The following is a 15014-nucleotide window of genomic DNA, read 5'->3' as shown; positions in this document are numbered from 1 at the left end:
CTATTAATTACATTGGGTGACCCCTGGTTCCTGTTATGTGAAGGAGTAAATAACTAAATTATTCACTTTCTCCACACCATTCATGAATTTATAGACCTCCATCACAGTGGTTCTGGGGATATGCAGACGTCTTCCTGGGGGTACATAAACTCATCTAGATATTTCCCTTCTTTTACAATAGGCTACATAAAAAGCACTAGTGAAATCAGTACAAACTAAAATTTCATATGGACAATGGCTTGTTTATACTGCTCTATATACTATATACTAGCTGTTCGCCCAACTCACCAAAGAAGAAAGGAAACCAGGAAGCCAAAAAAAATGCTTTAAAAAATCCTCAGGATAAACATGAAGAGAAGTGGCATCGATACCATACACTGGGAGACAGCAGCCCAGGATAGAGATTTGAGGAAAATTGCCTTGCCTTAGTCACAGACAAACACCAGAAAAGAAAGGAAAGACAACAGTCATGCAATCCTAGCCCACCACTGTCTTCCAACACCACCTGTAAATGAGCCTGTAGGACTCCTCAGTCACCAAAGGACAGGGCCGGCTCCAGGCCACAGGGGGCACTCTGCCGGTTGCTGGGAGGGTGGTAGGCGGCTCTGGTGGAGCTGCCCCAGGCGTGGCTGCAGAGGGCCCACTGGTCCCGCAGCTCCGGTGGACCTCCCGCAGACACGCCTGCAGCAGCTCCACCAGACCCACGGGACCATCGGACCCTCCGCAGAAACGCCTGCGGCAGCTCCACTGGAGCTGCAAGACCATAGGACTCTCCGCAGAAACGCCTGCGGCAGGTCAACCGGAGCCGCGGGACCAGCTAACTGTCAGCAGAAACGCCTGTGGGAGGTCCACCAGAGCCGCGGGACGGGCGAGCGGCAGAGCACCCCCCTCGGCGTGCCGCCATGCTTGGGGCGGCGAAATTGCTAGAGCCGGCCCTGCCAAAGGTCCCATGAAAAATAAAACCTTTGACAGAGATCATCCTCAACCTCGAGGGATCACCAATGAAGATATACTGTACACTGAAATGTAAGTACAATATTATTATTCCTTGGTAAAAATGAGAAAGTAAGCAATTTGTCAGTAATAGTGTGCTGTGACATGTTTGTATTTTTACCTCTGATTTTGTAAGCAAGTACTTTTCAAGTGAAGTAAAACTTGGGAGTACACAAAACAAATCAGATTCCTGAAAGGGGTTCAATAGTCTGAAAAGGCTGAGAGCCACTGCTTTATCATATCTCTCTTTAGTCATCTGCATCAAGCCCTCAGATGCATAATTTATCTCACATGGCATCAAAGTTTGCACAGTGCTGAACTAGTCACATGACAGTGAGTGCACAGATTAGCATCCTCAGCAGCAGCAGTGCATTCCTTACCCAAGCCTTTGGCTCACATTCTAAAAGTATACTTAAGTATGCACACAGCATTTATAGTTGTAGATGTGGATCGAGTATACTGGAATTGTAAGGTACAATATTTCAAACTGACACATCTACACACTTAGTGCTTGATCCACAGCTCGCTGAAGATAATGGGAAGACTGCCAATGACTTCAGTGAGGTTTGGATTAGGTCCATAAAGATTTATGCAGGTAACTCCCATTAGTGCTAATAAGAGACGTGCACAAATCATCTGAGCACTGATGGAGAGAAAGACCTTGCAAAGTCTCCATATATTCTGTTTGTCTGCAATACTTCCACAGTCTACTATGCACCATTCTAAAATTTCACTAGTCTTATATTCCTAAAGAAACAAAAAGTTTGCCACCGGCTAAGTCTTTCTAATGATTTTGCTTACTACAAACACATAGCATGAAGCCTTGCTGTTTACACTAGAAAAAAGGGAATGTATTTAATCTTACTATCATGAAGCAGTTATTCCTTCTTTTACATGGTAATCAGCAGGCTCAGAACTATTTTCAAAAACTTCAAATCTAATTATTTTCTGGATGACAACTACGTGTAATTCGCTGCACTTGCATAGACACCAAAATTACATCCAGTCTTTTCTATTCATTTTACTTTAAAAATATGAACTATGATTTTCTTAAAATTACATTTTTGCATGGGAAACCTTAACTCTATTTTCTTTCTTTCCACTCCACAAAAAATTATAGGGATGAGAATCTGACCCAACTTCATACTAGTTCAAACTGCCTTATCAGTACAAAGCAGACATATACCTGCCCTAAAGGCACAGCCAAGGATACAGAGAACCCTGAGGTGGCATGGAGTCAGCGTAATTGGCTCTACACAATTTTCATAGTAGGCATGTCATTGACAGGGAGGGCAAGACTGGAGCACATGGCACACTACCGATCTGGGTGAACACAGCAGATCCAATGGGACTTCTGAAACTAGCATAATTTAGAGTAACCTTTCTAAATACTATTCATGCAAAGTTTGATGTCTTCTTCTTCATTCTTTATTTGCAAATAAAATGTTTCCAATATTTGTCCAGCTCTACGTAAGTTATTTTAAAATGTAGCTTGCATTCTGATATGTGTAGAAATTATTTTTCTCAAACTTGAAGGCAAAGGAATTAAAATAGCTGTTCAAAGAGCTTTTTTAAAATAATTACAGTCTATTTTAATCATTCCAAGAGTTTAGCTATTACTATATATAATATATATATCACATCTTTGCAATTCTAGTTCCTCTGCTCTTTATTACTTGAATTTTATATTAATATGTACATTTTAACAACATTATAGTGATTGTGTTTTCCTATATGTTTCAGTACTGACCGACGGTCAGAACACCAGAGCTGAAGTATGTTAGGGAACATGGTAATGAAGCTTAGAAAGTGTGTTGAATAAAACATATCAATGCATTTTGAACTTAAACTACATAAAAAAAGAAGTTCTAAAAGTTTCCATTATTTTCATATCTTCATGGTCATGTGAAAATTTCCCTGAAACAAAAACCAGGAGGCAACCTGAATGTTTACAACAAATAGCTACAGTGGTAGAAGAAATCAAGGACAAAATAATCATTATTAATGATTCAGCATCAGTAAGAGAGATTGTGATTCCAGAAAGCTTTCCAAAAGAATTTTTAGATTTCAGGACTAGACTGTTTCACTAAGTATAGTCTTCCTCAACTTCTTAATGTGACACTATATATATATATATATCTCCTCTTAGACCCACTCTTTGAGTGCTCTCTCTCTAGAAATGTTGCCTCTCAAATAGCAAAGTGCATGCTTTCCATCATTTTAACAGTTAAATGACGACGTTGCTCTGTAATTGAAACAGCAGGAAAGGTCACCTTGACACTCCTGTGACTGATAAAAAGCAGCTTAAGGCACCATGGATTTTTATTGTGAATGAGCTGGCTGAGTTTATGCCCATTTGAGATATTTAAATAATCTTAAAGGTGTGATACAATGTAAGAAAAGCCCTTTTGGAATCATTGCACAGGATCACATATAAGTATGGAGACATTTTAAAACACAGATTTTTGACCAGACAGACTAATATTTGGAGCTGGAGGATAGTTAAATTCTTGAGAAAATTTGGCTGTTGGAAATGAACAGTGAGGATGAACTTCAAACTTGTGCAGAGGAGTATCACAGATCCATGTAACACCTAGGTACTGCTGCAGCCCTATTTTCAGGTGTACATGGGAGTGAAATGCAGCACAGGTGTGAATTTTACCCCAAGTACACGTGATGGGGATTCTTTTACATGCGATTTTACTGTGAAAGACTAAGTCACAGGAGCTCTGAAGGAACTGTGATCTGTGATCATCATGGTATCAAGTTCTTCAGTGACTGGGCATAGTGCTGTTTCTAGAGAAGGATCAGAGCTCTTTGTAATCTGCATATTGCTGATATCTTAGTCAGATGCTGTTTCGGTCTCACATAATTGTTGCATATATATATTGAAATGGACTGAAACCCAAGATTCTAAATGACATAACATAGTCATTTAAGGCCAGATTCATCCCTGAAATAACTTCACTAAAGAGAACAGAATCACCCAGGAATTAATTCTGCCCACATATCTACACCAGCAACACCATTACAGGACCTAACCAGAACAGCCACACCATCACCGGTTCATTCACCTGCACATCCACCAATGTAATATATGCCATCATATGCCAGCAATGCCCCTCTGCTATGTACATTAGTCAAACTGGACAGTCCCTACATAAAAGGATAAATGGACACAAATCAGACATTAGGAATGGCAATATACAAAAACCTGTAGGAGAACACTTCAATCTCCCTGGACACACAATAGCAAATTTAAAGATAGCCATCCTACAGCAAAAAAACTTCAGGACCAGACTTCAAAGAGAAACCGCTGAGCTTCAGTTCATCTGCAAATTTGACACCATCAGCTCAGGATTAAACAAAGACTGTGAATGGCTAGCCAACTACAAAACCAGTTTCTCCTCCCTTGGTTTTCACACCTCAGCTGCTAGAAGAGGGCCTCATCCTCCCTGATTGAACTAACTTTGATATCTCTAGCCTGATTCTTGCTTGCATATATATACTTGTCTCTGGAAATTTCCACTACATGCATCTGATGAAGTGGGTATTCACCCATGAAAGCTCATGCTCCAATATGTCTGTTAGTCTATAAGGTGCCACAGGACTCTTTGCTGCTTTTAGTTACTTGTGTATTTCTTTTCCAAATAGCCAAAGGCACTTGACCAACATAAGGTCCCCAGCCTTAACTAAATTCAAAGTTTTATCCAGGCCATTTAGTAGAAGATAAACACAGAGTTGTTTAGCCACAGCTGACTACACTCCAGTTAATTAATGAGTTCAGCTCCCAAACTTCTGGAGTCACCTTTAACAAAGAGAGAGAGAGATCAATATATGGAGATCCAGCCTAAATTCCTCCTACAGCCTAAATATGCATATGTCTGTTATTGCCCTGCCCCCATCATTAAAGTACATCCCTGACTTTGAGAACTACTGAGTACCCAGAACTCCAGCTACTTCCTCTGGGAGCTTAGGGTGCTCGGCACTTCTGACAACCAGGCCCCACATTAGTACATATGGGTCCATCCAGCAAGGTGCTATTACTGCTTGATACTCTATACACTACTACCCCTTGAAGGGACATATAGGATCTTAAACAATCAGATTTAATGTTATAGATGATGGACTATATCCTCCTTGGTTTACTCATGTGAGTAGTAAGTAACTGCCTTCAGTGAGCAGGATGAAGCTGCATGCCTGCGAGTAATTCAGGGTAACCTCCAGGGCTATCTCACCACTTGCTCTTCTAGTTTCTTATCCTAGCACTGAGGGAGTGGACAACCACATGGTACTTTACAGAATTAACATCTTTAAAAGTGTTTTTCTTTACTAATTTCTCTTGGGTGCATAGACCAGCACTGCCTGCTTCCAATTGGTAGCTGATAAAGAGAAAGGAACCGATATAACGTAAAGAGTGATTCAGCTATAATACAATGAAGAAAGGTGCATACTAATAAGAACATTGAAAAAAGTCACTAATATTTTAATATAAATATACCACTCAATTACAGCGCACACAGATAGTAAAAATACAAACAAACATCGGCATCAGATCATAGCTATTTACCCCTTAACTATTGGAATCATCTCATTAAATGGTCATTTATGTCAAGATAGCATAATACAGCCAATGATTATACTTAGTGCTTCTTGAAAAAACTTATCTATTTTTTCTGTTTCCATATTATCATACTGAGCTATGACATAACTTGTGAAAGCAGTCATTTTGTCTAAGGAAGAACACTACATAAAACATTACTAGTGGCACTGTTTGCTCATGTAGCATACCATGTGGTTTTCATTTTAAGAACAACCTATCATTGCTTCCTCTCCTGATAGTCAGTGCTCTTGATTTCCTAAAATTCTGAAACCCATTCACGTTATGGAGTGTCATTGTGCTCAATTGTCAAAGCAGAGTGAAATGGCACTAACTCTGGTCAATTCTTGACAAAGAATCACCATTGTTGGAATTATTTTCACGTTCACCAGGTCACTAAAGTGCAGTAGCTCTTCGCTGTTGGGGGCCGGGGGGAGGCAGAGAGAGAGAGAGAGATACTCTCCAACCACATACAGCCTGAATATTTGGCAAAAGATAGGAAAAGTATAGGTTTTGTCATGGAAACAACATGAATAATTCATTTTCATTTTAAAAATAGGAAAAGTCATTGCACACAATATTTTAAAGTAGGATTGTATTTTTGTCATGGGAAATCATGAGAAAAGCAAAATAATTAATTATTAATAGTTTACCTTTTTTTAAAAAAGGTATATCCCTCCACAGTGAATATTAGTAAAACTTCATGGAGGAATCCTGTTCACCAGCTGAGCTGGGTGAAAAAACCTGTAACTTATGACAAAAAACCCTGGTTTTGTCACAGAAATCATGGCCGTAACAAACCTATGGCCTACTCCTGCAAGTAGGAGGAAGGGTCTTTGTTCCACTCCTGCAAGCTATGCTTTGTGAATGGGCCCCTGTCTTCACACAGAACTCACTGAAGCCAGTAGGATTCCACACAAAACACTTTGCAGGAGCATGACTTGATTATGACTTTAGAAAAGGTGGACAAAACCCTGGCAAAACTGATGTCAACAGCAAAACTTTCACTGACGCCAGTGGGGCCAGCATTTCACCCAGTACGTTTATGTGTCTTCTAAAAGCACTGAGATTATAGCAGTATAAATGTTTATCCTATTATGAAGTGGGAAGGATGAGTCCAAACTTTCCCCATCATGTTGCTGTGAGCACAGAGGTCTTTTATAATATAAATGTAAATATACAATCTGTTTTACAATGTTTTCCATCATCTTCCCCTTCCATATGTTCTCCCACTAGGAATCTAATGAGCTCTACATATGAAGGATGACAAGGAAATATGTCTAAGAAATAATTCCAGCAATTATGGCATATGGAGGCATTGTTTTCAAGTCCCTTTTACCATGAACATTAGGCAGAGCATCTGGGACCAAATTCTGCCTATCTGGCCCATGGACATTAGCAAAATAATTTGCATCTGTTTGTAAATTCTACTGAGATCATCTGCCATTACAAAGAGGACCATTCCATCAGCTTTATGAGCAGTGAGCATATTGAAGTACAAATCATTTACATTTAGGCAAAAATGTTTAAATGCCCACAGAACAGCCTGTGCTGGATACCACTTTAGGAAATGATAATGTAGGTAGGTCTCACTACTCCTAGAAGTGCTGCAAATCTTTCTATGTCACTTCCAGGCCACTGCTAATAAAGTACTTACCTCTCTGATTTCTCCATGATCCTAGTTCCTGCCTGCACACAATGAGCCATTTTGTCAGAACTGGATGGATCCCAGCACAAGAAAAAAAGAAACGGAGACAAAAAAATAAGGAATAAAGGGGAAAAAAAATTGAACTCCACATCAGTAAAGAGGCAAGGGAGTTATATTTCTTAGTTTCAAACACTGGCACGTCCCTGTAAACAGATAATGCTGCCAGAGCCTATCAAAACAGGAAGAGAAAAGATTATCAGATACCTCTCTCTGATGATGTATCAGAAAATCAGCTGGTATGCACTTCTTTGGTGCTCTAGATACCACATCAGGGCCATTGTGAATAAATCTGGACTAAGGAAGTTCAATGCTTCCCATATTTTAATATTTCACAAGGGATAAACTAGTTCTCTGGGTTACCATTTGATATTCATTCAGCCCAAGTGTTTTTCAAGAGATAGTGTACAAAACCAACATTGAGCTTTACAGATTTAAGACAGTGAAGATGTTATATTGATATTTTTTGAATAATAATGGAAGAACATGATGCCTCTCTACCTACCATGCTCCAGGGATCTAGAGATGGAAAAAAAGTCAAGTTAAATCCAGAAAAACGCTCCATCAGAACAGCAAAAGTCAAGTATTTTCATCACATTTACTGAACTGCAAGTATCAAGAAGTCAGGCATCAGAAGCCATAGTCCCACAGAGAAAATGGTGTCTAAACTAGAAAAGATATCAGTGATGATGCTACATTAGACAAAACAATATAGGTTTTTGGAAGCTCAGGGAGATTCACTTGCAGAATTCCCTCTCTGTACTGAAAGGTCAGGGTTTGCCTCTCCCCAATCCATCAAATATGCAGGGAGTTTAGCCCCTACATCCTGCAGATTTTCAAGGATTCACCATCAGAGCTCAGGGCTTTTCACACATAGAGGCTTTATGCCTCTGCATGGCCCATAATACCACCAGACCCCTCCTCAGCAAAGCAGATCCAACTGTATTAGCTTGACAGGGACTTTCTAGCCAGGTCCTTTCCCAGAACTGACCCTAAGGGGTGTTGCCTGAATGAAGGGATAGGTGGCTGTAACAATAAACAACTCCATATTAACTCCATGGCTCCATATTAACTTTTGTGAGGATTCCTGTAGGAGTTGGTGGTGGGATGATGCAAATTCCACTGGGCCTGGCCCTTTCCTAAATGTAGATCCCTTATGTTGAGGTCCATCTGATCTGAGAGAAAGAGAAATAATGAGATTAAGCTATCAAAATGGCACTCCCTTCCTTCTACCCCTCCTGGCCTATGAGCCATATCTATTGTCTCCATCCATAAAAGCAGAACAGATGATTTGTTACCTCCATTGATGTAACAGCAAAGGCCTATTTGTTTTTTAAGTAAAGTTTTGAAAGTATGAAAATGCCTTATAAATGTATTGATATTATGTGGAATAGTTCCTAATACTATGTAGTGAAGAAATGCACCTGATTCTGGCTGCAAGTCCTTAGATCACTGCTGAGGTTGATCTGATGAATGATGTTTTATCTGCAAACATTAATGACAATCAATAAACAAATATGATGACTTCTATTTTGATTCTATCCACACTACCAGAAAACATTTCAGTGTGTGATGTAGGGAGAATAGGAAGAAATGGAAAATAACTTGAAAAGGAATTGACCAGTTTTCCATAGCACACCAGCCCAAAAATTCACATGGCACTTCACTGACTAGTCACATGCTTTTAGTTAAGCATGTCCTTAATCACCTTGCTGAAATAGGCCATATAGGCCTTATCCTGCAAGAAGCTGGCCACCCTCAGCTCCCACTGAAGATCTCACCCAGATCCCACAGCAGTTAGTGGGGGTCTTTCCATTGACTTCAGTGGGGTTTGGATCAGACCCCAAATGCACATTGTTCCTTTGGGAAGTGGAGCAAAATTCCCCACCACCTCACAACGGGATCCACCCTCCGAACCACACAGTTCCATACAGACCTTGCTTATAAGTGGGAGGTTGGGATTAGTTGAGATCTCTTACACTGCCATACTAGTCCTATGTTCCTAGCAGCTCTAGTGGTGAAGCTGAACTACCAGGGCTTCCTCTGGCTACTGCTGCCCCTGGGAGCCCATTTCACAGAGATCTGAGGGACAAAGACAGAGAGAGAGAACATACAAATAATATTTGATATGTCACTGGAAATAGTCTTCTTGTCAGACAATTTTAAGGTTCTCTTTGCATGGAGAGATGTTGGCAACATGTGTCATTGGCTGTCAGAATGATGAAACAGAAAATTCAGATCTTTTGTGGATCACATCTTGTAATCAGCACATAAGTGGTTCAAGCAAACATAGAAATTGTACGACAGAAAGCCAAGGAGGACATTTTCACTAAAATATTTAGATCAACTGACTGTGAAGTGGCAGCAGACAGCTTTTGTAAGCTCTCATAAATGACTTTAAAGATGTAATTTGGGAACATTTTCTAATACCATGAAAGAACAAACATTAAGTGTTTTCCAGGAGAAGAAATGAACTGTGAAACCTGACAGCCGTGATTAGGTAATGTTCATAGTGCCATTTAATAGCACTGAAATTATGAAAAACTATATAATTCCATCAGATTGTTTACTTGTGACATTTTTGATGCAGAGCTCAAGAGATTTAACTATTAGCAAGAAAACAAAAAAGATTAAGATGATATTAGCATTACAAATCAAAACCATGTTCCACTTGCCAATATCTTGGCTAGCAGCTGATGTGCAATAATTTCAGGCTGAGGAATAAGACAGTAAATTCACAGAACAGGTGTCAACCATAGTTTAGTGTTTTCCATCTGTATTCCTGTAGATGTCAGTATGTTAAATGATAACTATATAATCACAACCTGTTAACAAAATCCATATGCATTTATGATTATGCAAATGCTTGACAGATCACTTACAAAATAATATATATTATAATATACTTTAGTTTCAAAACAAAATTGTTCTATGCATCTTGTGTAATGATGTAAAGCATTTTGAGATTATGTGAAAGATAATATACAGAAAAAGTTGCACTGAATTAAGTGTGGTGTCACAATGAAGTGTTGAAACATTGAAACAGAAATAAAATTGTTGTGGATGGATCTTTACTGCCTTGAGTCTCAATCAGAGTCTGCTGCTTGGTCTAGAATATTGAAACAAATGGTTACAGTGCTATTAAAAATGGCAGTAGCAGCAGTAGCAATATTTGACTTACTGATCAATATTCAACACATTAACAAGACATATGCTTGCAATACTTTTAAGTGTTATTTCACATTTATTACAGATGGCTGGGAATTTTCTGTTGAAATGATTTTCAGAAAAATACAGTTGATGCAGGAAAAATTAGATTTTCCTGAAAATTTACATTTTCTATCTGGAAAAAAGAAATGAAATATTTAATTTCAGATTAGTTTGACACAAATTGGAATATTTAATTTTGTCAAACAGATGCAAAATATTTTGTTTTGAATCAGTTCAACCAACCATTAAGCTGCATTTTCCTATCAGAATGTTGCCTTATGGGTGTTATAGTTTGGGTCCCAATTCTTTCATATGGCTGGGCTCTTTGGATGACTCCATCTTCCATAATGCAATTTAGATTTCCCTCTGACTGAGCTGCATGATGCATTGTGGGAGTCACATGATTCTGGAGATATGGACCAACCAGGTAGCCTGGTCCATAAAGGAAAATGGGGGCATCAGGCTCCTGAACTACAACTCCCATGAGGCAATGCACCACAATAAGAAAATAAAGTTTAGTGTTTAACTGACTCCTAAGAAAATGTTTCAGGTCAGTACAACAGAACAAAACAAAAATATTTTCTTTTTGGCAATGGCTAAATGCTTTGTTTTGGTCAAAAATGTCCAAATCATTTTTTTTTTCAGAATGTCTTTTCTGTGAAAAATTTTTAATATTTTGTCCCAAAACCAAATGCTTATATGTCAAAGTTTTGCACAGGATGGTAATTCTGAATTTTGTTCAACTCTAATATTTATCGTTTGAAACATAACAATATGTGTCCTAGAAAACAAAGCTAAAGTATCTCTTCAAACTCCTTCCTTCTGAAAATTGAGAAAGGTAGAATTTGCTCCAAGTTTTTCTAAGGAAACATGAAATTAATATAGTTCATGATCTTCTTTTCCACTGGGTATAAAAACTTTTGCTCTATGGGTAAACAGAACTGATCTTCTAAGTGCATATCCATACAGGGGAGTCAATTTGATATCACAATTTTATTCACTTGTTATGAATAGTCACAACATTAATCTACTGCAGATAATCTATTCAGTATATTTGAAAATCCATTTATTTTCACCTATTGATAAGCATGTGTTACACTTGTATATAATACAGTATTTTCAGTGTTGATTCAGAGAACAAAGTCAAAGGAAACAAATCTTGAGAAGCATGATACAGTATTTTGACCAAATTAAGGCCAAACTAATATTCTACAAAATAACACATTTATAATTTGTACTGTTCCAAACAAAGGAATTACTTTCTCCTTAAGATGCTCTTTTAGCACAAATCCATACAATATTAATGCATTTGAAAAAACTGAGATAGCTAGTGGTGCTACAGTTTATCCAAATTAAATTTTAATCAGAAAAGAATATCTTTCCCTGCCAATATTTTTGATTATTTCTCAGCAGAATGATGAAATGTACATCTCAAATTATTCCCAACAATCATTAATTTTTAGCTCTCTTGTGCAATAACACAGGAGATTTAATGAAATATTCTTGGAAGAGCCTAGGATACTGTGACTAACCCGAGCACTCCAGTGAGTTCATCTATCATGGAACCCAATTTATATCTAATTAGCCATGTCAATGGATTGTAACTATAAAAGGACTTCCCCTCGCTTTTTAAAAAATACCGGTAACCATGCAGGCTGTTTGAATGGGACTGCCCAAACAAATATTTTCACTAGGTCTGAGTTGCTGTGGTCTTTGTCTCTATTTAGACAATAAAGCATACTATATAACTCTCACTCTCTCTCTCTGGTCAGCATGCTTATGCAGCATCAATACAGTACAACAATGAATGATCAGGGTTCCTTTATCTTAGTATCAACAGTGGTTCTGAATATATTAAATGGAGTATTAAATTATACGTTCTGTAATAACTTAGAAACAAAATTCATATATGTTTAAGGCCTTTAAATATTAAGGGTTTCATAGAACAGTACATCACAAAAATTTGCTACGGAAACAGAAAATAGGAAAATAAATGTTAATTTAGGGAAATGACTATGGAAAGGCCCCAGAAAACCTGGACTTCAGATTTGGGGGCAAAAGATTTTTTTCCTCTATTAACAAACTGAGCAGACATCTACATGAGCATCCAGATAGTACTTGTGTTCAAGCAAGAGATAGTTTAAAAAAATAAATAGCTAAAAGAAACTCTGAATGAATGACATCCAATCTCAGAATTGTAAAACTTGCATGCATCCCTGTCTACCTTTACAAAAAGGGACTAGCTAATGTCATTTACTGCTTACAGTCAACTTGAAAGGACTTAAAGTTAAGAAAGTAAAGGACATACCAGAAAGACCCATCATCTTCAAACTAAATGGAAATGTATATTTTTAAAGGTATAAAATACTTACAATGAAACTGGCAAAGAGCTACAGTAGTTGGTTAGCCTTAGGGAAACATGTCAGACTGGCTATACATTCTTATATGATTGATGTATTCCGATAACTATTACTTGTCAACAATAATTATTAACAATGGATATATATTTCCATTCCTATAACAAAAGCAACTTCAAGATGTTGAAACATGTAGCCTTTCAGAGATCCAAGATTAGAAATACAAATAAAAATGTCTAAAACTGCGCTATGCCAAAGGACAAGTTCTGCAACATAAATTTGATTAAAGTAGCGTGCAGTCCCACCAGCAATTTGTACATAGAACCACGGAACACTTCAGAGTGAAAGAACCACTACATTTCGAAGACTGCTTTTGTAAAGATGAAAAGCCGTCAGTCTGGAATGGAGAACCCAAAAGATTGCTGCCTCTTCTACACCCTCTGAGCATCAGCGCTTTAGATTGCAGCCATAAATTCCTCAGCAAGTGCAATTTTGTAAGTGTACATAGTTCAATCAGTTGAAATCTGTGACAGAAAAGTTCACAATGACTTTTCAGTAGTTTTGATCTCAAGCTGTTGCTGATTACAAGCCAATGCACCCCAGCAGTGTAAACTCACTTCAAGGATTGCCTGGAGGGAGGTATGAAATTCCTGTTCTGTTAGCATTATCAGCCTTGAGACAGACTTGAGTTGTCTTTAGCTATCGGGTTACCTGTAAAGAAAATGAAAATTCAAGAATATCAAAACTTTAGATAAAGCATCTGGTATTATGTAGTGGAAATGGGTTTATGAGACCGCAGTGTAGAGGAGTACTTATATGTGGGCATGATTATCAGCAAATTATTAGTCCCACTGATATGAAAATGGGGTTACTCATTGATTAAGTGACACATGTACTTCAGTGCTTTGCCTCATGGGGCCTGAAGGAAGCTGTTATCTTAACTGCGACTGTGCTTAAAAATGTGAGGTTTTCTGTTTTGAAAAAATTCCATAGGCCACAAAATATCAGGCCCCACACAGTCAGAAGTATTAATTTTTACAGGAGCTTTCTGTGCTACCTCCATCAGCAGGGCCGGCTCTACTGTTTTTGCTGCCCCAAGAAGCGCACCTAATTGCCGACGCAGAAGGCATGGGCAGTCTGTGTGCCGTTAGGGCGGCACGCCCATTTCCACAGTGGTGGCAATTCAGAGGCAGCTTCTGTCTTCAACAGCTGAAGCTGCTGCTGAATTGCCACCTCCGCGGAAACGCCTGTGCTGCCCTAACATCACACGGACTGCCCCCGCCGTCAGTGGCGGCAATTCGGCGTACTGCTTGGGGGCAAAAACACATGGACTGCCGCCCCTTTCAGATTGCCACCCCAAGCATCTGCTCAGGATGCTGGTGCCTGGAGCCGGCCCAGTCCATCAGCTCTAACATAAGAGGATGTCTGTTGTAACAACTCTGCTTTCACAACACTTTTATTGGCTGGCCTTGAACAGAAAGGGTGATTTGGAGACTTGCTTCTTATTTCTTCATATTTTCATACTATATTAAGATGTATTATCCTGTTAATGACTAACTACATTTTAGCAAGCAATAATAATTTAGTGGGGGGAAGGGAGCATTTTAGAAGAAAAGCTCATATAAAATAAGCAAGAGCTAGGTTTACCCCATTATTCACTGCTCATACAATAACTATCAAAAATTTCACTTGAGCAGTTTCACCCAAGCTAACATAAACCAGAAGGACCACAGGGAAAGCAAGTCAGAGACAAAATATTTCACAGTAATTGGATTTTCCCTATGTCTGATTTGTATTTTAAACATGAAACAAAAAACAACCTCTGTTATATTAAAGAAACATTAATTTCAGGAATATTTCTGCTGTGTCAGTGGATACAATTAATGATCATGTGACTTTTTAATATAAAATTGTGTCAAGAGACACTATCCCTACTCTTCAGGAGCAATGCATTGGATTGGTCACAATCACAGTCTATAACACCAAGGGCCATATGTTTTACATTTTGATCATAGAGAGAAGGGTCATGCTTGTTAATGATGAAGCATTCCTTTGCCCTCAGCAAAATCATTTGCATACAGCTCTTGTCAGCTCTGCAGAGCAGAAACATTGAGCAGAATTTTAAAAGGATTGATTTAGGAGTTTCATT

At 38.5% G+C, this 15014-nt stretch overlaps 1 protein-coding gene across 2 annotated transcripts in view; it reads right to left on the bottom strand.

Moving 5' to 3' along the window:
- Positions 1-11557: 11557 nt before the first annotated feature.
- TAFA2 (TAFA chemokine like family member 2) overlaps positions 11558-15014 on the bottom strand; it is a 321301-nt gene continuing 317844 nt past the window's right edge. For both annotated transcript variants that reach the window (XR_003998513.1, XM_030548872.1), the window contains one exon: positions 11558-13576. Coding sequence is in view for 1 of the 2 variants with exons in the window: in XM_030548872.1 (XP_030404732.1) it covers positions 13565-13576 (12 nt within the window). In the remaining variant the exon portion in view is untranslated. The remainder of the gene's footprint in view (positions 13577-15014) is intronic.

Source organism: Gopherus evgoodei, chromosome 1, assembly GCF_007399415.2.
Source record: "Gopherus evgoodei ecotype Sinaloan lineage chromosome 1, rGopEvg1_v1.p, whole genome shotgun sequence".
Lineage (NCBI taxonomy): Eukaryota > Metazoa > Chordata > Testudines > Testudinidae > Gopherus > Gopherus evgoodei.
The sequence above is the reverse complement of the archived record's forward strand: the minus strand, read 5'-3'. Positions and strand labels throughout refer to the sequence as shown.